At 32.7% G+C, this 27,158-nt stretch overlaps 1 protein-coding gene across 1 annotated transcript in view; it reads right to left on the bottom strand.

Annotated features, from left to right (window-relative positions):
* Positions 1 to 648: 648 nt before the first annotated feature.
* Positions 649 to 27,158, bottom strand: part of LOC126885175 (28S ribosomal protein S28, mitochondrial) — a 43,476-nt gene continuing 16,966 nt past the window's right edge. Inside the window, exons 2-3 of the mRNA XM_050651601.1 lie at positions 7,859 to 7,980; positions 649 to 863 (exon numbers count right to left, since the gene is read on the bottom strand). Of these exons, the coding sequence (XP_050507558.1) occupies positions 695 to 863; positions 7,859 to 7,980 (291 nt within the window). The 3' untranslated portion in view covers positions 649 to 694. The remainder of the gene's footprint in view (positions 864 to 7,858; positions 7,981 to 27,158) is intronic.

The raw sequence follows: 27,158 nt of genomic DNA, 5'->3' as shown, positions 1-27,158 counted from the left end.
ACATAATAGTCGGGCGGAACCTGATTTGGTGAACAAGGGAGGTAATTCGAATCTTCAATCCCAAATTTTTAAAATCGCAAAATGCAATTTGGTAATGCAATATTTTCTTTACCCACAAAACCCATATAGACTTCTTCTTCTTCTGGTGCCATCTCCGCTACGGAGGTTGGCAATCATCATAGCTATTTTAACTTTGAGGCAGTAGCTCTAAATAGTTGTTTTGAGCTGCATCCAAACCATTCTCTGAGGTTCTTCAGCCATGAAGACTAACCATATAGACTAACTAGATATAAATACAGTGGAACCTCGATAAGTCGGATTAATCGGGAGCGCGGCCGATCCGGGTTAGCCGGAGAATATGGTAAAAAATAATAAAATACGGTACTCTTACAGATAAACTTAATTATAATTGCCAAAAAATGAAATACTTATGTCCAGTACATCTAAATTACGTACAGTTGTATACATTATTGTTTATTTCTTGGTAAGAAAACTCAGTCAAAGTGAACAAAAAACATTTTTATTTTATCTGATGAAAATCGATCCGGGTTAGCCGGACTTCCGGGTTATCAGAGGCCGACTTATCGGAGTTTCACTGTACATAGAAACTGTTTAAGAATATAATAAACTGGTAATGAAACATATATATCTAACAAAACGTGTACTTTATTAAATAAATTATTAAAACTAATAACTACTGTGAGTTTTTGTTATCTTGTAGATTTAAGTTTCTTTCTTGCATTAGTCCTAGTATATGACAATCAGCTTCCAATAGAGTTAAATCCTTTTCGAATCCTAAGAACTTTGAAGATAACTCCAAATCTTTAACCAACAGCCGTACTTTGGATCCTCTAATGTAACTACTAAAAATTAAAAAAGGCATGAATAAGAATAGCGTTTATTAAATAAAATATTAAAATTATTTTACTAACTATTATCAATCAAAGCCTAATATCGAGATGACAAAAGACATACCTAAATATCCACAGTTCGAATTCGTTAGGCAAAGTGACCAGTCGTATTCGACTTTCGTGCGTTTATATTGCGGAAGTGATTTATAAAAAGAGACAATATAAATTTAGATTTTGATAGAATTTAGTTCAAAATAATTATTAATTAGTAAGTAGTAATGTCCGAAAAAAGGGCGGCTGATAAGCCGCCCGACCAAAAAAAACAGTGAAACTGATAATACGGATAACAGGTATGTACAAATCGATTTTACTAATAAATATAGACCAGGCGATAAAGGACCCTTTTTTGTGTTCGTGCAGCATAAAAATTTGAACCTAGGAAGGTTATTTCCCATTAAGATTGGCCATTTTCTTCTTGTTGATGAGATATTAAAAAATAATGTAATTGACATTAAACCCGTTGGAATTAATAGAGTTGAAAGTTATTTTCAATTCATTAGAAATAGCAAATTCATTAGTTAATCACGATGTTATACTTAAAAATGATTTAATAGCATTTATTCCTAAATTCTACACACATAAAAAGGGGGTGATCAAAATGGTAGATACTTTCTTTTCCGAACAATATTTATTAACTGCGATCAAATCAAACAGACAAGTAGTGGGTGTACAGCGTATGAAAAGGCGGATTATCGACTCTGATGGAAATGCGTGCTTAATTGATAGACAAATGATCATTATTGAATTTTTAGGGAATGAAATTCCTCAATGTGTACAAATAAATTTATGCAACTTCCGCGTTGAACCGTATGTGCAACCCGTTGTACAGTGTTTCAAATGCTTGCGTTACGGCCACACAGCAAGCAATGCAAATCAAAAAATGAGAGATGCCGAAGGTGTACAGATACCAGTCATACGGAAGAGGAATGTAAAGAAGAAAACATGTGCATCTATTGTAATAATACCAGCCATCCTTCAGTATCACGTGTCTGTCCTGTATACACAAAACAAAAAGGGATAAAACAAATTATGGCTTTAGAAAATATATCTTTTAAAGAAGCAGAACACATATATAACAACCCGTCATATGCAAAAGTAACTACTAATAATAGATTTTCAATATTAAGTAATGATAATAATTTTCCGTCCCTACCAAACACTTCAGGTAATAGCTCATCTACTTTTACTATTAAAAAACCAAAATCAATGGCTAAACCAAATATTACAAAATCAATTAAGCGATCACATCCAACCTCTCCTACAGCTGATATTATGCCACCTAAAAAATCAAATAAACCTAGTCAAAAATCTAAACCCATTATTCCTAACCCCTACAGAGAAGAGTTTATAGATTATAAAGAAAAAACTATAATGCTAATTACATCTTTTATAAATAAGTTTCAAAAAAATTCTCAATTTTCACTTAATACTCTTACGGAATCCAACATCAGGGATTTTGTAGAGAATGCCTTCGTTTCAAACGATCCGACTGATATTATGGATACATATAGTGAATCTGATTCAAGTGAAAAACATTTTTATTAATAAGTTCTTTTAATGGCTAACAAACAAATATTTAGAAGTCAGTTAGTTATTTTACAGTGGAACAGTAGATCAATAACAACTAACAAAGGTAGTTTATTAAATTACCTTAATACAAACCACGTTGACATAATCATTGTTTCCGAAACTTGGCTAAAGTCTAATAGTAATTTTTGTATAAAAGGGTACAATTTCTATAAACAATGTCGAGATAACGGTTATGGAGGCGTTGGAATTTTTATTTTACAAACCATAAACTATCAAGAATGTGTAATAGTCCCAAATTTTGAAAACGGCATTGAAGTATGTGCAGTATTTATTCCGGATATAAATATATCTTTTGTTTCAATATACAAACCCTCTGATATAGTTGTATCAAAGAAGGATTGGTTAAATTTATTTCAACAGTTTAATATTTCTCGTACAATTTTTTGTGGTGATTTTATATATGCAGGAGTACATTGATTTAGGTCATATGCAATTGGTCCCTGAGGTCGAAAAGACAAAGGGAAAGTATCATATCCCACATCATTGTGTTGTTAAATCGGAAAGTGTCTCTACTAAAGTTCGAGTGGTATATAATGCGTCTCAGAAAAGTCCCAGGCTTGGTAAATCGTTGAATGATTGTTTATTAGTCGGCCCTAAGCTACAACAGGACATCGTCTCGCTTTTGTTAAATTTTAGACTTAATCGTTTTGCGTTGTGTGCAGATATTCGTCAGATGTATCGTAATATTTTAGTAGTTCCTGAGCATACGGATTATCAACGTGTGTTATGGAGATTTTCTAGCATTGAGGAGATTCAGGAATATCGTTTGTTAACTGTCACTTTTGGAGTTGTATCCTCGCCGTATCTCGCTTTAAGAACCCTTCAACAACTAGTATTGGACGAAGGCTCTCGTTTTCCTAAAGCCGCCTCGCTCGTTTGTAATGCTTCGTATATTGATGATTTTGTTTTCGGTGCTTCGACGCTCGAAGAAGCACAAAGTTTAGTTGAAGAATTAGTCGCTTTGTTGAAGTTAGGAGGTTTTGAGTTGCGGAAATGGTGTTCGAATGAACCCAAATTGTTGTCCCAATTTCCGGAATCGCATATTAATCCTCATTCCATTAATTTTGATCCAGAATCAAATGGTCCTTCTTTGAAAATCCTTGGTTTGAAGTGGATTGCACAGTCCGATGTCTTTCAATTTGCAGTCAAATTGCAGGATGTCCCTTGTACTAAAAGATCGTTTTTATCCGAATTAGCTCGAATTTATGACCCGTGTGGTTATCTAACACCTATTACCTTTTTCATCAAACATTTAATCCAACGACTTTGGGCAACTGGTCTTGAATGGGATGATCGTCCTCCCTCAGAGATTATTCGTGTATGGGAGTAATATAAAAGTAAATGATCTCTTATTTCACAGTTTAAAATTCCTCGTTTTTTGAATATTTCCTCTTGTCCCATCTTAGAACTTCATGGATTTGCCGATGCCAGTGAAAAGGGATACGCTTGTGTCGTTTATGTTCGTAGTATTTATAGTCGGAACATGGTTCAAGTTAAGTTATTTTGTGCCAAATCGAAAGTAGCTCCTATGAAACAGATTACAATACCTCGATTAGAATTGTTAGCTGCTGTTCATTTGGTCAAACTTATGTCGTTTGTGTCACAGTCGTGGAAGAATAGAATCTTTCAAAAGGTGTATGCTTAGGTAGACTCGCAAATAGTATTGCACTGGATTAAAAGTTCACCTTCTAGGTTTAAAACTTTCGTCGCAAATCGCATTTCGTTTATCCAGACCCATAGTCAAAATTATTCTTGGCATTACATTGAATCGCAAAGTAATGCAGCCGATGCGCCTTTGCGAGGCATGCTGCCGGCCGCTTTTGTATCGAAGCTAGACTGGTTGACAGGTCCTTCGTTTTTGTATAATGTTCCATTAATCTTTCCAGAGGTTCCTCCATCATTGCGGGAGAAATCCCCTTCGGAAGAGGTAAAGAAAAGTTTAGTGTTTGTTTTCACTCGTGAGGAACATTTTTTGTCTTGTTTGTTAAAAAACCAATCGTCGTTTACCTCTATCCAAAGAATTTTGGCCTTTATGTTGCGATTCGCGCACAACTCTCGTTTCAAAAGGTCAAAACGTGTAGACTTGAACTGAACTTGAGTTCAGTAGAATTAGAAAGCTCGTTGATTATTCTTGTCAGATTCACACAGGAACAGTATTTTGAAGACCAGCTTCAGTCGAACTCGTTTCCCAAACCATTTCGCAAATTAGGAGTATTTTTAGATGATAATACTCGTGTTTAAGAGTAGGTGGTCGTCTATCGCAGTCTTCCTTGTCGTATGAAGCAAAACACCCCTTTTTTTACCAAAGAAATCTCGTCTTACGACTCTCCTAGTTCGTCATTATCATGAAAAGTACTTACATGCTGGATTTAACAGTACGAAATTTTTGGTTAGTCAAAGGTTTTGGATATTGTCTTCTAAGTAGTCCGTTAATTCAGTCTTGTCTAAGTGCATTAGATGTTGGAAGCAATCTCCTAGGGCCTATGGGTGATTTGCCTAAATTTCGCCTCGGGGCCATTAAGCCCTTTTCGATAACTATGTCTCGTTATAGAGGAGTTAAAAGTCAAAAAGTATATTTGTGCCTCCTTGTTTTTTGCGCCACAAAGGCTTTTACACCTCGAATTGGCTAGTGATTTATCCGCATAAGCCTTTTTAGCCGCCTTACAGCGTTTTATTGCTCGGAGAGGTCGAGTATCGCAAGTATTTTGTGATAACTTATCGACAATTGCGTAGCTTTATGGAGGGTGCTCTCGATAAAGAAAATATTAAATTTTCCTTTGCGCCTCCGGCGGCTCCTCATTTCGGTGGTATTTATGAGCGCGGCATTCCGTTCCGTAAAAGAACACATTGCTCGGATAGTAGGGGCTCAAATCTTGACGTATGAAGAATTTTACACTGTCTTGATGTTGATTGAGTCCGTTCTAAATTCGCGTCCTCTCACCCCATTGACCAATGATGTTGAGGATCTCAACGCTTTGACCCCAGGGCATTTCCTGACTCTTGAGCCTTTGACATCATTGCCTGTGCCTGATTTTTCGGGGGTATCCCTCAATCGTTTGTCCCGATGGCAGTTGTTACAACGCATCCATAGGGATTTTTGGGCTCGATGGCGTAAGGAGTATTTACATACCTTACAACAAAGGTCCAAATGGTTAGATTCTGGCTTTGTACCTAAAATCGGTAGTTTAGTTGTTTTAAAGGAGGCTAATTTGGCTCCGTGTAAATGGCCTCTCGCGCGTCTTGTTGAATTGCATGAGGGCAAAGACGGGGTAGCTCGCGTAGCCACCGTGCGTACGACTACCGGGACATTGAAACAGCCTCTTGTCCGACTCTGTAACTTGCCGATAGAGGATTAGATGCCAACTTTTCGTTACTTTAGACTTAGTTTTTTTTGCTCGGATTTGTTAGGACTGCGACAAAACCACCATTTTAATTTTAGTTTTGATTTAAGCTTAAGTTTTTAATATTTTTCTTGTTTAAGAATATATATTGGATTTGTTTGTATTGTCATTGCTGGTTGCTCAAGTAGTGATATGTAGTATTGGTCATTGTTAAATGCCTTATGCCCTTTAAAGGGGGGAGAATGTTGGAATTCCGATAAATTGGTTTGGTTGTGTAAATAGTTCCAAAGCATATCCCATTTTTACCCTTCTCGACGCCCGTGTTCCTTGCTACCCATGTGTTCCTCTTATCGATATCGCAGTTGAGGAATGTGAGATCAGTCGAGCGGGTACCACACTTGAAATGCAAGATTCTACCGAAATTCCGATTCTGAAAGTATGTAAAATTATTTAATTTTGTAAAATTAGATAGGTAATTAGATAATTTTACACACCAATCAATTTTTTTACACACCACATCAATTTTTTTGAGAACATACACCTGTTTGCCAGTTTGACCTACCTTTATTAAAATTAACCATTCTTAAGGTACAAGAGTTACTGGTAATTGTATGTATTAATAATTTATTATAAATAAATAAATATATTATTAATTATAGTCATAAGTTTTTTTTTGAAATTTCAACGTTTTTCAAAAATTATTAAAAAAAATTATCTAATTACCTATCTAATTTTACACACTATCAATTTTTTTGAGAACATAAACCTGTTTGCCAGTTTGATGTACAGCTGGTTCCTAAAAAAACTGATACGACTCTAATGGCCGGTTTCACCAACGTCAAATAGTAGTTTATCCTATGAATAAAGTTATTCGACAAATAAACTGACACATCTCCGTTTCACTGACGTCAAATACCATTTTTTTATTAATTTATCAAATAACTATTTACTTTTCGAATAAATCGGAAAGTTAATCTCGCTTTAAATATCTATAACAAAGAAAATTGGTCAGTTTAACTTTAAATTATCAAAATTTTGCATAAATTGGTGAATGCGTGGCCAAAGTGTCCTATTTGCTTTGTCCTATTTTCGTCGTCTCTTGTGCTTATAGGGCTTTTCGTTGTTTTCCTCGTTTTGCGAGAGATGTCGCTAGATTGCGTCTCAAAAGGTGGAATCATTGTATCGCGATGGTTTCCCTTAAATAGACAGGGTTGTTAATGTTCGCTTCAGAGTTGTGACTGCATAGCTTCACTGAAGATGCATGGGATGCTGAAATAGCTATATGGAGATGGTGGTCCAACTCTGAATCGAATAAAAACAAAAACTGCCTTTATTATTTATCAAAATTTTATTGAAACAAAATAAAAATATAAACGTCTAATAAATTTTATTCGACGAATTCATGGATTTATTTGTTGTTGGTGAAACTGGCCCTTAGTAAGATTTGATCATTTTGAGCAGTGTATTTGATTGGTTTGACATTATATTATATTTATTATGACAGACAAATAATAAAATAAACAAACAACAAACAACTGATTACGTATGTTAATTCATAAATTGTAATAATTAAGGTCTAAATTTTGATATTATTTTGAATTCATGCAGTTTTCGCATCTTCAAAAGGATTCTCTTCTAATCTCTCCAAAAGCGTAAGATCTTCATGAGCGGATATTAAAAACTGTTGTTCTGATTACGTTAAAATGGTGCTTTACAGCAGATAGTGACCAACCATCTTCTAATTTCGTTACAATTCTTGCTTTTAGTTATTTGCTAGCATGTGGAGCCATTTTCTGAGGTTGAAGAGAATAAGTTATCTGACAAATTTTAAGATTTGGCAGTGACAGTGACAGTATGTAAATAATAGGTATTTATCCTTCAAAATACACTGCTCAATTGTCTACAAAATAGGCTTTAGGAATCGTATCAGTTTTTTTAGGAACCATCTGTACATTTAGAAGTGTGTACAAGTCATACAGTCTTTTTCAATTTTAATAAAGCTGAAAAAATATTTACCTGCCGTTCTTTTTTGGCCTAGAGCACACACAGTGAAATTTCCATCCAAAATCTATATATAAATCATCTTCTACAATGTGGAAAATTTTTCCTGTTACTACTTTGCCTTCTGGATCTCCCAACTAAAAATATAAAATTAAATTCAGAACATTATTTAAGATAATAGAGATAACTTAAATATAGACGGTTGTGTTTTGAGTCTCTTATACCATCATCTGACAAATGTTTCTAGGACTACTTGTTATCAAAGAGGCTCGTAAGAAGAGTGAACTGAATCAAAACGCACCGACTGGTTGGTAAATATATTGAAATATTATACCAACGCATGCATTTAACGACCTCTAACTAGGAAACATGAAGTGAGTGTCGATAACGATTAAAGTAAACTGTAAAGCCAAGGCGGGTGACACGTTCATTTATTTTTCTAGCGTGCCGCATATTGAACATAACATAACCCAACCGTTGGCTATCGACGCGACGTGGCGAATAGAGACGGGCAACATCAGTGCGGACATGTAACGGTTACTTTTGATACCGGTTGTCAGTGGTACTGAGTACAAATACTGATTACAAAATACTGATGTATCTGATCCTTGTACTGAATTGAGTAGGCAACGTAAAATCGGTATTTCCGTACTTGTAACTAGTAACGTTTTAAAAATATCTTACACGTCCCTAGTAGTCGTAGCGGTATGACTTTCGAAAACATCGAATTTATATAAATTAATAATATTTAATAATATTTAAAATAATCTCTCCCTTACTGCTCGGTCATAACTCATATTCCTCAATTTACTGCTCGGATCACAATCATTTACAATTACTGCAGGATCGCAATTATTTACAATTACTGCAGGTCATAATAATTCATAATCCCTCCGCTACTGATCGGTCATAAAAAATAACACTATCTGCATATTTCGTTTTTAATTTTTAAGCATAAAATTGTAATATGTAATAAACAAAAATGTAATATGCCGACAAGTTGAATTTGAGGGTATACGATATTTTTATCGATCACGGTTTTAAGTAACATGAATCATTTTTCACCTTATTTTTCTAATAATGTGATTTTGTAAAGACACAACATTGATTATTAATTTCGTATCGCCGCTTATTTAGTCTACCAAAAGTTATCAGAATTTAATGACAAAGACAACGCAGTTTTCACTCGGGATGTTGACTATGCTAATATTTTTATTTATCATAATAAATTGTACTTAGGTACCATCCGTATTCATTTCAGATAAGTCCATCTCGCAAACAAAAACAAGTAAAAATAAACATCTGGCGGTGAGTCACGCGTCCCACGGCCCAAGAAAACTGTACGCCGATGACAAACGTTCCTAAGCGAGACCTGCGAACGAATACACTGATAGTAGTATGCGCAGAACTGTCTACGCAGTTAGCCGGTGCAGGTTGTGTCGCGATTAGGTTCAATTTGCGAAGCTAGGAAAGTTTACACATCTAAACCGCTGTAGTAAGATAACTTCTTTAAGTATCTTTTAAGTAGGTATATAAAATAATAACATAATACAGCAAACAGATGTATAGGCCCTATAAATGAGAACAACAGTTGGGGGATCAGATAGTTATGAAATATATTATAAAGAATCTAGCAGGCCATGTAATTAGGATGGAAGAAAACTTTCTTCCCCTATTTGAAGACGAGAAAGCAATGAAAGGATGATTTGGATGAGGACAGAAGAAATCTCCTTGGCAGTCAATCGTGGAGGAGAATGGCTACAGACCATAACGAATGGATAAGTTTGATGAGAGAGTGTAGCAGTTACGCTACGGACCATTTAAAATTAACTACATTGATTTTAGATTAATTCAATTAAATTAATAAATAAAATTAACACTAATAATATCCCTCAAGAAATTTCGTTTCGATCGAAGAGGGCTTTTGTGCCAACGATGGCACTGATTTCCGATACCGGACAATACCGGTCAGTCTTAGTCAGAATCTCTTCCACTGCATATCTAGTGTGCAGTGCATACTATTTATCCAAAGTTTAAATTAACAGTAACCAAAGATATACCAATTTAAGTATTAAAACCACACCATAATGACGACCAATTAACAACCGTAAAGGCTGCACACAGATTCTAGACTTCGCCACATCCCACAGTCCAAATCCTTGGAATGTTGTAGAGCATCCTAAGGCAAATTGTTAAAGGCCTTACCTATATTTACATAACATATCACCAGGACACCAGCAACTTGGCTTCGTTTCGAACAGCCTTCCAAACACTTTAGATGTTGTAGTGCTAAGAGGATTTCACCCTAAATAGACCTGTCTTCGTGGGAATAACAGTTTGGAAGATAAGATAAGCTTTTAGTTTATTTTTTTTTTTGTTAAAGTAAAGTCAAGTTGCTTCTCATTCATAACTATATTATAGTAGAGTGTAAACTTTTTGTGTGCACATAATCAGGTAAATTTTGACTAGTTTTTTTTTGTAATTAATAGGGGGGTGTTAGTTTTGTTGTTTTTGTAATAAAATAGGATTTCAAACAAATAGTAAATAGATAATGGATAATAATAGTTGAGAATAAATCAAGTTTTTAAAATTTAATAGAGAAGAGAAATAAGTGTATAAAAGGTTGTCAATAATTATTGACAAGACAAGACAGAGTAGTTTTCAAATTTAAAAGGGTTTTTGCAAACAAAATTTAATTAAAAGAGTTTCTGACCGACTCATATCTAGTGTTTTTGTATATCTCCAGTACCTATGTTGTAAGTATACTATGAGTACATAGATCTGGAACGTTAGCTATTTGGACACTTGCCAGTCCCAGGACCATTATTTACTAACATTTAAGTTAAGACTTTCGGCTATTCTCACGGACTTGATTATTGAATCTTACTAATATCTGTTTACTTGGCACAGTAGTGGTGATTTTTGTTATTTGTTCGTCGTCTTTTGGCCTTATCTATCTCTACACCACTATTGTTTATAATACTGTCTGCTTATGCAGAGCCGTGCGGTACATCTTTTCAATATGATGCAATTCTTCGAAATGCCGCCCCTTAATAGTTATTTATAATATAAGTGTTCAAAGTACAATTTTAAGGCACGCATGTGAAAGTTTACAGAATGAGCGGAGCGAATTCTGCAATTCACCATGAGTGCCTTAAAAATGTACTTTTTAACACGTATATCATACAATATTTTTTCTACAAACGTCTTATATATCAACAATTATAATTTATTCATTCTCAAATACAGGACAATACCTACAAAAACTTTTACTTAAACTTGACTGACATTCAATTTTTATATTTTTCTTGACATTACATCAAAACTGCCTATACGCTCTGAGCTTCGCTGGTGTCGCTCCTGGCGGATTACTAATTCAACTTTCACCGGTAATTTTTAAATTTATTATTTAATTGTTATCGCTTAATATTTACAACGCAAAAAAGTAATTAAATTGTAATCGATTTTTTTAAGATTTTGCTAATCATTTTGACCTTCTATTGATAAAATATGAATTTCTTACTTCGGATACTTTCACAATTATCGTGTAGATGGCGCTAATATTAATATAATTACATATTACGGAACATTAAAAAACCTTAAATTCAGTATTTAAAATGTAAGTATATTTAAGTTTTTAATTTTAATTTTAAATTAATCACTTTGACATTTATGTCAAATTTCCGGTAAACGTTTACAGACTTGCCACTACTGGCGCTCGTGAATTTGTAAATATCCCCTCTACGTACGAGCTCACAGCGTATAATTTCAATACCAATACTTTAGTTTTTTTCTACAAACGTGTTAAAAATGCAATAATACAGTTTAAATTAAATTTTAAAAAACCTTTTAAACCACATTTTTCAAATTGCGCAAGTTGTACTATGAATATTAATGTTAATAAATGAAATATAAATATTTTGACGTTTCACAATTTGACAATTCACTTTTAACTGCAGTGCCTTAAAATTTTTAAAGCACTAGTGCTTTAAAGTAGCATTTTTAACTTGAAATGAGTGCTATTTTTTAGTTTTGTTTGTCTTATGGAGCTTCGTAAATAGTTTTTAATAATTTTTAATTTTGAAAAAGTTCTTTCCTCACTAGCTACCGAGACAGGGAGTGTTAATAAAATTCTTAGCGATACAACTACATTTGGGCACAGTATAAAGAGGGAACCTCTATATACTGTGATTTGGATATACAGAAATACTTAGTTCAAAACTTCTAAAGGTTTCATGGACTATGTTATCATTTGGGATATACCACGCAATTCTTCTAGAAGATCATTTGCCTGTATATCTGATTCTTTTTCTATTGAAAGTATTGAATGATAAAATATTTTTTAGTGTTTGATTATTTATTTCCCTCAATTTAAAAATATTATCAAAAATTTATTTATTTATGAATTTCTAGAAGAGGAAATATAGATGAAAAAATTCATTTTAAATTTATCTTCTTCTGACGCTTTATTATTGACGCTTTTTTCTCCTGGCTCGAATTTCATTTTCCGCTGGAAATTCGGAGCTTATATCAAGATTTTCTGCAATTTCATTAGAAGTAATTGTAATTTTCGTTTGGTCATAGCCAGATTGTCTGTAACTTTTAATTTTTTTTTATTGTTTCTGACAACCTTTTTACACAATCTGACAAATTTATAATTATATGTTGCAACATCTTCGAGGCTGAATTTATATGAAATAAAATAATATCATGCCAAAAAACTCCGCATATAAATTTATAATTTTTAATGTTTTTTGTTAATCCTCGTGTTTTGACTTAAGTTTCTGTATCTTTGTTGACTTCTTCTATTATTTTGAATAATGCATCATATATCACAAAATTGAAATCAAGGTTTTTCATGCATCTATTCGACTTGGCCATCTAGTATCGATTAACAGTTTTAGAGTTAGTTGTGAAACATGTTTTATCAGAACTTCCCAACGCTTTGTAGAACCAGAAAAAAGTGTAAAATTCTTGTATAATACAAAAAACGTTGTTGCTTCTGTAAAAGACGCTTTCACTTTTAAAAGTAAGTTTACAGAGTGGCATGCGCCACGCTTTAAACTCGAGTGATACACTCCATCGGATATTTTCAATAAATATTCTATTTTGCACACCCTTTCTTATTCCTATGATTATTTTGATGTATTTTCATTTTACTGATTATGCCGCCCCCTTGTGATGCCGCCTGATGCGACTGCCTCACCGCATCATAGCACCGCACGGCCCTGTGCTTATGTATAAGCTATTTATATGTTCTTTGGTATATTTATTATAAATATATTTGTCAATAGTACTTTTGCTTTTTATTTCAGTTCTTACTAACAGTATTGGGACCGTGCAAGTTCGGCAAAGCGACACCTGGTTTCTACGCTCTGCAACTTTATTCGCACTTTTAATTATATTGGCCAATTATATTAGTCCTGGTAACTGGATAATTGTCAAGGCCATTGTCCAAAAAAATAATAAGAAGAAAAAATAAGATTCAGGTTATGTTATTAAAACGTAAACAATTGTATGTAGTAAATAAAATTAGTTATTAAAATGCAGTACTGCAAGCAAAATACAATTAATTAAATTTACCTTTATATAATAATTGCATATCATACCAATATTGTGGAGCAATATATAATTTTTTTTCTTCAACGACAGTAGGTATGAAATGTACGTCAATTTGACAATTTCAATTGACAATATGAATTATTTAAGAAAGTTGCAATATTTCTCCGCTATTCGCGCACGATCGTTTCTCGTATCCCTTCCAAGTACTTGCACACCGCGAATATAACATAGCATTACTACAAGGTAAATATTGAATTTTGTTGTATTTCAGGAAATTGTATCAAGTGTCATTTATTTATTTTATTTCTTGTCGTTCATTACTTCTTACTTCAAAAACCTCGAGAAATTTCTCGTACTTCTATCTCGAGTTGGCGCCCATCTTCTTCTTCTTTACTTATCGTACTTTTCATAACCTTTTAATTTCAGTGGTCTCATCTACTCGCATTTAGTTTTTGTATTAAAAAGGTCTAATTTTCTCCCTTGTTTATATCATATCATTATCCAATATCTGTTTTATATCTCAAATCCAATATAAAGTGTATTGAAGCTAGCCCGAATACTCACCTGAGATTTAGTGTCTCTCTGCCCATTTGATTTGTTCTTCTGAGCTAAGTCATTCTTAATTAATACCTTCAATAACTTCCCTCTTCTACTTTTACCTCAATTTTACTATTTTACTCCCTCTCATTCACAATACCCAGAGTATTGTGTTACAAGAGGCCAGAGCTCGAATTGGGTTATAGATTCATGTGATGGATTCTTCTTAGAGAATCAGTTCTTTAAGTTATCTAATCTAGTAAACCATCCAGTGTAATTCAGCATAAACCTCGTTTTAAATGGCACAAATTGGGTAAAAACATGTTAAATAATGTCAGAAGTATTGTGTGTTCATATCAAAAGGCCATCCCTTCGACTATTTTATAGAAATTATCCATATAACTGGAATGGCCTGAGTCAAGAACATTTTTTTGCTAGTTCTAACATTACTTATTTGGTAGTATGACCTTTTTCTATCAAGTCGTCTAATAGACAAGGCGAAAACGGCGGGTTCGTTGGAAAAAATATTCCCATAAGATTTTTTTGCATAATCACATTCGTGAGACACCCCAGAATCAGGTTCAAGAAGTCGCCCACGCGAAAAGTGGTCCAAATTTTTTTTAACAATTTTTTTTAATCAAATTGCAAAACTCAATATTTTCGGCTCGGACAATATTTTTTTAGATTTTTCGGACCATTCCGAACAAAAAAGGTCTCTTGTAATTTTTCTCTAAAGTTGATCGTGTTCGAGTTATAAGCAATTTAAAATTTGAAAAACGCGAAAATGGCCATTTTTAAGACTTGGTAACTAACTCGTTTAAAAATTATTATTATGAAAGTCAGAAAGTGACTAAATCAAAGTTTAAAGCCCCACCTACATGATCCTGAAGAAATTTGTGTCATTAATTTATTACTAAGCTGTTATTTTTAATAATTATTAATAATGAGCGGTAAAATCGTATTGACGCGGCTGTAAATGAGTGCGAGTGAGATGCGCCATTGACTGCGTGAATGGCATCTCTTTCGCACTCATCATGGACGGACGCCTAATACGTGCATGGCGCTCATTATTACCTAAAAATAACAGCTTAGTAATCAAATAATGACAAAAATTTCTTCAGGATCTTGTAGGGGGGCTTTAAACTTTGATTTAGTCAGTTTCTGACTTTCCTAGTAATAACTTTTAACCGAGTTATTAAGCCTTGAAAATCGCAATTTTTCGTTGTTTTCAATTTTAAAATGCTATTACCTCGAAAACGATCAACTTTGGAGAAAAATTATAAGAGACCTTTTTTATCCAGAATAGTCCAAAAAACCTAAAAAAATTTGTCCAGGCCGAAAATATTGATTTTTGCAATTTGATTAAAAAAGTTGTTAAAAAAATTTGAATCACTTTTCGAGTGGGCGACTTCTTGGATCTTATTCTGGAATGTCTCACGAATGTGATTATGCAAAAAAATCTCATGGGAATATTTTCTCCAAAGAACCCGCCGTTTTCGCTTTGTCTATAATGTTCCTATATAAATCAATAATATCAAAAGCCCATAATAATATCGGGCCCAGTTATCCACCCTCACTATCTCTTTAGCATCGGTTCTCACTCCATCTATCCACCTCTTCCTTGATCTTCCTACTGGCCGACGTCCGACCATAGTTCCGCTAAACGTTCTAGTAGACGTTCTGTCATTATCCAGAATAGATTCCATCATATTATTCAAAAAAATCCATTATTGGCCTAATTTCTCATTAGTCTCTCTTGTATGCTTTCTCCGTAACATAGGTTTTTCGAAAAATGCAAGCATCTCATTATCCAATGTAAGTAAGAAAAAATCCCGTAAGAAATACAAGGTGTTTCTTCCAATAGTCCTGTATTCTGTTGAGTTTTACAGTACCCATATGCAGAACCAGACCTATAAAGGTTAACAAAATGCATCTTTGTCAAGTGCTTTCCATAGGATAATTTTCGAGTTTACTGTAGACTGTAGACCCTTCCTGGCACAATATTTCTTCGGTATACTTCGTATCAAGCAATTGAATTTCAACGCTAAGTTGAATTTAAGAGGAAAGGAACATTTTGACGCCTGTCAAAATTTTCAATGCATTTTAAATGTAATCATTTTTTTCGAATCCTGAGAAAACTAATAAGTATTTTTGAAAAATTTAAACGCATCATGAAAGATTACTTTATTACCGAGGGTCGAAAGTCCCTTAGAATGAATGAAAAGTTTCTTTTGAATGAGATATTTGAAATTAAAAATCACAATAAATTTTCTCTTACATTTTCACCCCTGTAACTTGTTAAAATAAACATTATAGAAGTTTTCGGGGACTTTCGGTCCTCGGTAAAAACGTAATCTTTCATTCTGCGTTTAAATTTTCCAACAATACTTATAAGTTTTCTCAGGATTCGAAAAAAAAATGAATCCCATTTAAATAGCATTGCAGCCGAAAGTTCGTACCCATCCCCTTAATAGTTAATTTCAAAATAGAGATGAAAATCAGTCGATTTCAATTACTTTTATCGATTTTTTTAACGTAGGTACTTACTAAAAAAAGTCAAGATCGATATTTCTGACTTAAGACCTTTTTACTTATCAATACAGATATAGGGTGATGAACATCGGATCAAAAAACTGAAACATATGTGTTCAATTTTTTTCAAAAATCTATCGAATAACACCAAACACGACCCTCCTTACCTCCTGGAGGTGGGCTGGAAGGTAACTTTAAAATCTTAAATAGGAACCCACATCTTTTATTACAGATTTTAATTCCTTAGGAAAAGGTCGACCCCACACGCTCAACTGTCATCAACACACCTAACTTCACCCGCAACTTTGATACGAGAATTATAAAAAATATGCATTGAAATCCAGATCCTGTAATTTTTTTGATCATTATAAAGTGAGTACAACGACATGTAATTTTTTTTGTAATTCCACCTTCAATTTACCGTGCACTTCTCGTAGACTCTTACCGATAAGGTAGAGTAGTGGACGATTTGCGCCGCATCCAGGTAAAAGTGAGCAACTTTTATTCGAGACATTTTTTCGAATTGACGATAGATGGCGCTATAATCGGAAAAGATGATTTATCGTGATACCAAGCTAGGTAAAGAAACAGTCTAATATCTCGAGAAATACACTTCCCAAATAAAAAAACATGCGTTTAATATTTTTCAAAAATCTATCGAATGACACTAAACACATCCCCCCTCCGCCCATTGGAGGTGGGGTGGGGGCAATTTTAAAACCTTAAATAGGAACTCCCGTTTTTTATTGCAGATCTGGATTCCCCATGAAAAAATAAGTAACATTGTTTCGAGACATTTTTTAGAATTGTTTTTAAAAATTTTGCTAATAAATCATTTTTTTCCGATTATAGCAGACGTGATCAATCAAAAAACAAGATGAATCTGGTGATTTTTCCAGTGACATTATTGGATGTGAATCTGTCTTTTGAATTTACTCCTCCTAGTTCAAAAACAGGGTATCGATCAGAGACATGTTAACAATAGACCAGGCTAGTTATATGCCACTCAATCCATCGAGGTGTAAGGCCAATATCAAGTACGGTGGTCTAGCTATCTTTGTCTGTCGTGCGAGTGTGAGCGTATCTACTAAGAGGTGGGAGTAATGGAACGACACAAACACAGAGGCGGCGGCCATCATATGCTAGAGAGAAAGTTAAGCGCCGGTAGAGAGAGATAGATAGACCACCGACCCGAAATGCTCCGCGTTACGCTATTTTTCAGACCTGGCCTAATTTACGAGCTATTATATCTATGGTATTGATTCCGACAATATATGGATATGAAAACATAGTACGCTACATCAAAGCAAACCGAATAAGATGGGCGGGTCACGTGCTAAGATCGAGTGACGAAAGACTTCTGAACGCCACATTCTGAGAAAGGCCCGATGACCGAAGGTCAGTTGGTCGCCCAAGAAAGAGATGGGAGGACGCAGTAGCCAGTGATCTACGCAAAATGGGAGTACAGCAATGGGAAATAGCTGCTCAGGACCGACAACAATGGAGGGAAATGGTAAACGCGGCCAAGACTCACATAGAGTTGTAGAGCCAAATGATGATGATGTATCGATACCAAACATTCAACTAAATTATTTTGTTCATAAAATGACATTTGACGTAGCCCAAAAAGGAAGAAGAAATGACACTTTGAGGTTATCCGTTGACAATCAAGAAAGAAGATTGAGGTTATTTTCTTATATGTTTGTCAAAATCAAAGTGTAAAAAACAAAAACTAGTTTTATTTGATATAATAGTTTATTGAAACATAAAACAACATAACTGTAACTTATAAAAAAATTATTTTAAATACTTCTATATATTCTATACAGGATGTTAGTAAATAATTAAGAAATACATTTAGAGGTGATTCTACATGGTAAAGTAATGACAGTTTGCTCTATAAACGTATGTACGCAAATGCTTCGTTTCCGAGATACGGAGTGTTGAAATTTTTATTTCAAACTGGCAATTTGTTGGGTTTTAAGAGTTAGTTATTGATATACAAATAACAATTTTGTATTCATCATTGGCGCGCTTACGGGTAATGGTCTGAATTTTTTTAAAGAAAAAAATAGTACGCCACTGAGATATTTCAAATTAAAAATTATTGTTGTATTCCGCGTTTAATTTCGTATAAAGAAACTTTCTTGTTTTTTTATATGGTGTACCGTTTTTATGCAAAAAATAAAACACATTCGCGCGTATTTTTCATTTCTTAATACATTATCAAGAACTCTCCAATAGGGCTTTTCATTCACAGTCATTTGTTTCGAGCTTCTGTCATGTGTCACATAATATTAATATATCTACGTCATACGTTATTGATATATACCAATGATACAAACAAGATACAAACCAAAGACGTATGACGCAGATATATTAATATTATGTGACACATGACAGAAGCTCGAAACAAATGACAATCGATGAAAAGCCTTATATAATAATACCAAACTAGAACAATAACAGAAAATATTACTAAAAAGATTTTAACTAGGTGCAAAGCTACAACAAATGTTCAAAATTACCTCCATTAAAAAATGTGACAGAATAATTTTATATTCATCATTTCTGAATTTATTTTTAAGAACAAAATAGTACGCCACTGAGATATGTCAAATTAAAAATCATTTCTGAATTGCTCGATCAATTTACGACGAAAGTTCTTTCTTGCCTTTTTTCATAGGCCGGCGCCGTTTTTATACAAAAAAATAAAACATCTTAACGCTTACAAATTATTCGACGTAGTTTCCAAATGCATAGAAACTTATTTCAAATACTTTGTAAACGTTAAGATGTTTTATTTTTTTGCATAAAAACGGCGCCTCATATGAAAAATGGGCAAGAACGATTTTTTGTCGTAAATTGAAAGAGGAATTCAAAAATGATTTTTAATTTGACATGTGTCAGTGGCGTACTATTTTTTTCTTTAAAAAATTCAGACGATTACCTATACGCGCGCCAATGGTGATAATAAAATTATTCTGTCACCTTTAAAGTAGGTAATTGTGAACATTTGTTGTAGCATTGCACCTAGTTAAAATCTTTTTAGTAATATTTTCTGTTATTGGTCTAGTTTGGTATTAATAAATTGGAGAGTTCTTGATAATGTATTAAGAAATGAAAAATACGCATATGAAAAAAAGATAAGAAAGGTTCTTTATCATAAATTAAACGTGGAATACAAAAAAAATTTTAATTTGAAATATCTCAGTGGCGTACTATTTTTTTCTTTGAAAGAATTCAGACCATTACCAGTAGACGCGCCAATGATGAATACAAAATTGTTATTTGTATGTCAAAAAATGCGCAATAACTACCTTTAAAATGTCAACACCCCGTATCTCGGAAACGAAGCATTTGCAGACATACGTTTATAGAACAAATTATGATTATTTTGTTATGTAGAATTACCCCTGAAAGTATTTCAGACTTATTTACTAACACCCTGTATAATAAATATAATATGATCTCTACGAAAAAATGGTGAAAACAAGAGAAACTAATATTTTTTTAATTATAACTACACTTATCTAAAAATATAAACAATCAACCTTAAGTTATGAATAAAAAAAATCTACATTTTGTACAAATTGTATTTCTCTGAAGCCATTTTCTTGTGTCGCAACATAATTTACTATTTTTACTGGGAATAAGCCACAATGTTACTTAAAATAAGTTTATTTTGACGTTTTGAATTTTAAACTTATTTTATATTAAAATTGTGGCTTATTTCCAGTAAAAATAGTGAATTAAAGTTCATTTCTAACTCCCTTACATCACAAAAATATCCTCCCTAAGGAGAAATTGGTGAAGAAAAGAAAACACGATTTTTTAACTAAAAGTTACAACCTACAGTTATACAAAAATGTAAAAAAAAAACATAACTAAGTATAAGCAAAAGAAATATGGACCAATATATTATATTATGGAAAAAGAACATTTTTAATGCAATTTACCATTTTTAGTGCAAATAAGCCCAAGTAATTTTACTTTAAATTTAAGTTTATTTGAACTCTTTATTTCCACTTTAAAATACAAAACATTAATAAGTTTAAAACAATCTAAACATAAAATAAACTTACTTTTAAAGTAAAATTGTGGCTTATTCTCACCAAAAATAGTAAATTACATTAAGATATCACAAGAAAATAAACTTCAGTTCATTTCTTGCTTAAAATATTGTCAATTTCATCTAATTCTAAATCAACACAAAGTTTGCATATTTTTTAATTTATTTAAAATACTTACACTAAAATACTTTGGGGTATATCAAAATTAAAACAGCATTTACCTTCCTTTGATAAACAGATTCTAACTGAAGAGTTTGGTGCAATAACCGGTCGAAGACCACTTTTGTCGAACTTAAGTTTGATATTTCCTGTCTTCGAAAATACCTCCGCATAGTTTGGGGCAAAAACCATACACATAGTGTGTAAGAAATTCATTGTAGAACAACGTGGATGGTTACTTCACAAAAAAATGTTAATTGCACAGTCCTTAGGATCGATATATTATGCACATTTTCCTCAAAACTATGCAATGTGCATGTGGACGGTTATTGCACCAAGCCCTTCAATTGATAAAATGCGATTACATGTTTTCGACTTTATAATATTTATTGGACTGAAAAGTCTTTCTACATCAGCATTATAATGTGGTAAAATTAAAAGGGATAGAGCAAATTCAGCCAATTCTTTGTATGGGTTTTCCCCACCTGATTTTTAAATCCACTCATTTCTGTCAAAAAATTTGAGTATCTGAGGTACCTACTTCTCCGTGTCACAAATGTTATATTTCGCCATTTATTTTGAATGGCGTCTATTAAATCTTCAGGATAACCGAAATTTTATAAAAGTGGAATTAAATCTGGTTTGATTACCTTTAAAGTATTTTCAACTGAAACTAAGGATATTTGTTTTAAAAGATTTACATGAAGTATCTGGTAATCATTGAATAATTTATTTTATTAGTGAAATTTAAAAAATTATTCACCAAACGCTCGAAACATATTATAAGAATTTTGAACGTACGATGGTTGAAATTTACATAGTGGCTCGAGCAATCACATAGAATCTTTCTCCCGTCACCGAACGTTTCAATCGGTGAAGGGAGAAAGATTCCATATGATTGCTCGAGCCACTATGTAGATTTTAACCATCGCGCGGTCAAAATTCTTATTGTGTGAACCAAGCGTATCTCTTAATTGTCGCTCTTGTGAAAAACCAGATTTAATTATTGCATTTAGTTTAGTTTCAAGGACATAACCTAAATAGCAATTTCTATCTACAAAATTTTCTACAATATCATCCTAAAATAATTTAAATTGTGAATTTGAAGTAGTCACTTTTTTATAAGACTTTCCAATAACATCATTAGATTGTCTAATAATTTTGGGGAATCAACATTATTGGACTGAAACACTTTATTCAGTCTTTGGAATTCATTTAATATAGGACTCAAGAAACATAAATATGCATAATCTTAATTTCATCATTAGAACATGTAAAATGTGGGCAGTGTAATACTTTTCTGTTATAACATTTTGACTGCCACAATAGTGAAACAAAGGAGTTCCTTCCAGCCGCAAAGGTTTTTATCCTATATACTATATACAGTGAGCACGTAAAGGTTGGAATAAATTCATTTTTCGTGAATGGACGATTTTGGACATAAATCCCGAAACAAGTCCATTTTTATTTTTAAATTATGATTTTTTGGCATATATATCATACTAGTTACGTCATCCATCAGGGCGTGATGACGTAATCGATGATCTTTTAAAATGGAAATGGGGGTCGTGTTTTAGCTTATTTGAAATGGTATTCAATTCTCTATTCAGTAATATAAAACTTAACATAATTATTTATACAGGGTGTACAATTTTTTTTAAATAAATTAATTGAGACAAAAATAAGACTGTATGCCATTTATTTAATTAAAAATACATTTTACTGCTATCAGAAAACAAAAAAATATTCATTTCACAAATAAATATTGTTTTTCGCTCAAATTCAATGCCAAAGCTGCTACACACCTACCTCTTGGCAGTTTGAACATCTAATATAAGCTAAAAGCAACGCTTATTTTTCAAATAAACATTTTTTCTGTTTTCTGGCACAAGTAGAATTTATTTTGAATTAAATAAATTACACACATACTTCTTTTTGTTTCAAGTACATAATTTCATTAAAAATTTTTTTGACATCCTGTATAAATATTTATGTTAATGTTTATATTGTTTAATAGAGAATTTCAAATGAGCTATTTCAAATGAACCATCAGATGGATGACGCCTAGTATGATATATATGCCGACAAATCGTAATTTAAAGATAAAAAACGACCTGTTTGGAGATTTATTTCCAAAATGGCCCAATCATGAAAAAATCAATTTATTCCAACCTTTATATGCTCACTGTATACACATATAAGCGTGAATTAATTGTTGGTTCTCACAGATATACAATAAAAATTTCCAGTGCATCACTGCATGCTTCTCATGGCAGTCAAAGTGTTAAGTATGTTAGATACAGCAGACTCTATTGACAACCAAAGAGAACAGATGATATTTTTAACAGATTTTCTCCTTCATTGATGATATTATGTAACGGTTTGTAAACTCTTTGTCTAGCACTTAAATGAGAAAACCCGTTAAAAGTTTCTTAAATTAGAAATTCTAAAGCTTGTGGTAAATGCTATTTAACTGCAGAGGAAACAGCTAATTGTAACGAATGACAAACACATTTTATTAACACTAAATTAGATGTTTCATGTTTTAATTTTGAATAAACTCCATTATTTACTCCAACCATCGCTGATGCATTGTCTGTCCCTATCCCTTTTTAAATTCTTCAAATTTAGTTTATATTTTTGTAAAGTAAATTTTAGCCCTTTCAATTCAGAAAGCGCACCAGTGTACTCTATCGTTGCTATGTCATTAGATTCATCTAACAAAAGGCTATAAGAATGATTGCCTATATCTTCACATAGTTCATCGAAAAAATATGGTGCTAAAATGTTTTTAATTACATTACCACATTTTGTTCTGTGCAGTTGTAAGTATTCTGCGGTATTATATTTAAGGGAGCGTTCAAGTATTACGTAACGCGATTTTTTGAAGATTTTTGACCCCCCCCCCCATGTAACGCACTCTAATGGGCGTTTAACCATTGCGTAACGCAATTTTTGACCCCCCAAACGGCGTTACGTAATACTTGAACGGCCCCTAATCATAGTCTTTCATAAATCTGTAAGATGATCAGCAACATTAATTGATGTTTGTTGGCCAATCAAAAAGGCTATCCTGGACTCTGCCACTTTAGCATCTTCTAACTTTTTGTCCCTGACAAAAGTAAGTTTAGGCTGAGGTTTTCCAAATTTTGTAGCATTTGACTTTTTGTTGTTGCCCCAAAACTTAAATTTTGCTTCATTTCCATTGCTGGTTTTCACCACAGTTAACCAATCCTTGAAAAGAGGATTGGTAAGCCACACTTCCCTAAACTTTTGCATGTATATCTTCGTAATTATGTTCTACAACAAATATAAAATCTCATAATATATACATAATTTTATCTAATGAATAAAAAAATATGGGCAATACAAAAATAGCAATTTTACTTACCCGAATTAAATTACAATGTTAACTACTCTGCCGTCCTCAAATAAAAGCGGTATGTGCCGCAAACTAAAAACCGAGAAATTGGCTCTCAAAGTTAAGCAACTATTGAAATTTAGCACATACGGCATATTCCAATTTGTTTGTTTTGATAGTAAATAAAATGATACGGCTTTCAGACATTGCAGAAGCATAAAAATAAGGTCACAAGGAAATCACATATAGCAAAAACTCGATTTTCAATTTTTTTGCAGATAGCACGTTTTAATTGAGGACGGCAGTACTGTTAATAAATAAATCTAAATAAGTTATTCTTTAAATGTAACTACTGAAACTGAACTCTGTAGCTATAACAATAAAATTCACACAGAATACAAAATTCAAAATACAACCATTCGGAATCACAACTGAATGCAAAAAAGAAATCTTGTAGCTCTATTAGCTCTGTGCATTGGCCATGGTGGGGATACACGAAACTATGCCAGCACCCGTAGCGGCGAAATGTGACAACTTTGGCGAAAAATGATTGAATAATAATTGTTTTCAATAGATATTTCGCTTACCTTATTATTGCCGTTTTGATTTTTATTATTTATATTTATATTTTCTTACTGACTTTCTTTCCTTCCCCGATCTGGTGGTATATTCCTATCGTCATCTATTTCCATTTTGTGTTACACACACCACAAAATTAATAGTTCAATAGACCCAGCTAATGTTAAAATGTGGTACTAATAATTCACACGGCCTAACTGCTTTCAATGTTCACTTAATTAATGTTAACACCGACAACTAAACTAACGTGTGATCCAAAATTATTGTCACCATAGGTGGCTTTGAACGACAGAGACAGCTATACAGTACATGTCTATTCTTAATTCAGATATACTTTCCAGTTTACGTCAACTTTGCAGTGTACGTCAACTTTGCAGTGTACGTCAACTTAACAAGAAAAGTTAGGTTATGTAGTTTGTTTGATTTTATTTATTATTGTTACTTATAATTTTGTTAATTCTTTTTATTTCTGATTAAAATTCTGTGTTAGGCTTTGACTGATTTTTTATGTTTTATAATGTTAATCAAAATTAATTGATAAACCAATGATATAAATAATTGATATAATGATTTGCAATAATTCTGAAACTGTCAAGCACATTTTTCGTTCCAAAAGACGTCTAGAATCATTTAAAATATCATATGACTCAACAAAGCTACAACAAAATGCTTTTAAGTCAGCTAAGGAGGAATTGCAACGCATAATAAGCAATGGTGAACCTGATCTTCAGATTAAATATATAAATGGGATACCAAAGGTTATAGCTAAAAGAATTAATCATAGAAATCAGGAAAACTAATCAATGCCCCATTGATAGCTTACTACCAAAATGTGGGAGGACTTCGTACTAAGTTACATGCTCTAAAAATGGCTATGAATAGTTCCTCCTATGATATTTTAGTATTAGTTGAGAGCAACCTGTGCTGTGACTATTTGGATAGTGAATTAGAATGTCAAAATTACAATATATACCGTAATAATAAATCAAGTTTAACTAGTCAAAAATCACGAGGTGGTGGCATTCTTGTTTATGTACGTAAAACTATATCTTCTGCTAGAATCCATATAGAACAGGTAACTGTGGAGCAATTATTTATTTCTTGTAATTTTAAAAGTATAAAATTCATAATTGGAGGTCTGTATATTCCACCTCAGATGCCTGAAATATATTACAATAAACATTGTGAAGCAGTTGAAAATATGTTGCAAAGGTTTCCGTTGAATAAAATATATTTATTTGGTGACTATAACTTACCAGATGCTAGGTGGTTTAATAACGATTATGGAGTTCGAGTAGAGTGTCCTGGTACATCGAATGCAGTAGGACTTGCTCAACAATTTGGTTTTTTGCAACTGTATCAATTAAATGAAATACCCAATAGTAGGAATATATATTTGGATCTGTTGTTTACAAATGACAAAAATGTACAACTTAGTAAATCTAAGGATTTTATTTTTGCTGATAGTTTGCACCATTTTAGTTACGAATGTACTTTAAACCTATTTTCTAACAATCAAGACTCTAGTACCTTATATCTACATGATTTTTACTATGATTTTAAGAATGCAAACTATTTTGGTCTTAATAATTTTTTAGCAAGTGTACAGTGGGAACAATGTTTCTCAAATAATATTAATGATTCAGTTAACAATTTTTATGAAATCTTGGCTATGGGAATTGCTCTTTTTGTACCTTTGAAAAAATATATATCTAGCAGTTTTCCTAAATGGTTTTCACCAGAATTGCGATACATAACATCTCAAAAGAGAAAAATGCATAAAACTTACAGTAAATCACAATTACATTCAGATTACCTAAGATTTTGTCAACTACGTACAGAATGCAAACGAGTCAGAGAAGTATGTTGGTCTCAGTATATATCTCATGTAAATAATGAGTTCAAAACTAATCCTAGGTACTTTTGGAAGTATGTGCGCGACCTAAAGTCTAATCACTCACTACCACACTCAATGCAGTATAATGAAGAGTTGGCAGAAAATGGCCAAGACATTGTGAACCTTTTTAAGGAATACTTTCAGACAGTCTACACTCCTGGAGACCAAAATAGTTCTGTGGATAATTTAGTTTTACCTGTAAATTGTTCACAAAATATTGACTTTGCAGACATTTCTATACAAGAAATGTATAATAAAATTTTGCGTTTACCTAGTAAAACTACATTAGGTCCTGATGGAATACCCAATATTCTACTTAAAAGGTGTATCTGTACTCTTACAAAACCATTGCATGTTTTATATAATTTGTCCCTAACAACATCTGTTTTTCCTGATTACTGGAAAAATAGTTATATTATGCCTATTTACAAGAACGGAGATAAAAGCAATGTTAAGAACTATAGAAGTGTTTGCATACAGTCATCTATTCCCAAACTTTTTGACAGCTTGGTTTGTGGTCAGTTAAGTTGGTTATGTCGAAATTTAATAAATAAGAATCAGCATGGGTTTTTTCGGGTCGATCTACTATTACCAATTTAGTTTTATATCAGAATA

This window comes from Diabrotica virgifera, chromosome 5, assembly GCF_917563875.1.
Source record: "Diabrotica virgifera virgifera chromosome 5, PGI_DIABVI_V3a".
Classification (NCBI taxonomy): domain Eukaryota; kingdom Metazoa; phylum Arthropoda; class Insecta; order Coleoptera; family Chrysomelidae; genus Diabrotica; species Diabrotica virgifera.
This window is presented reverse-complemented; position numbering and strand designations above follow the sequence as displayed.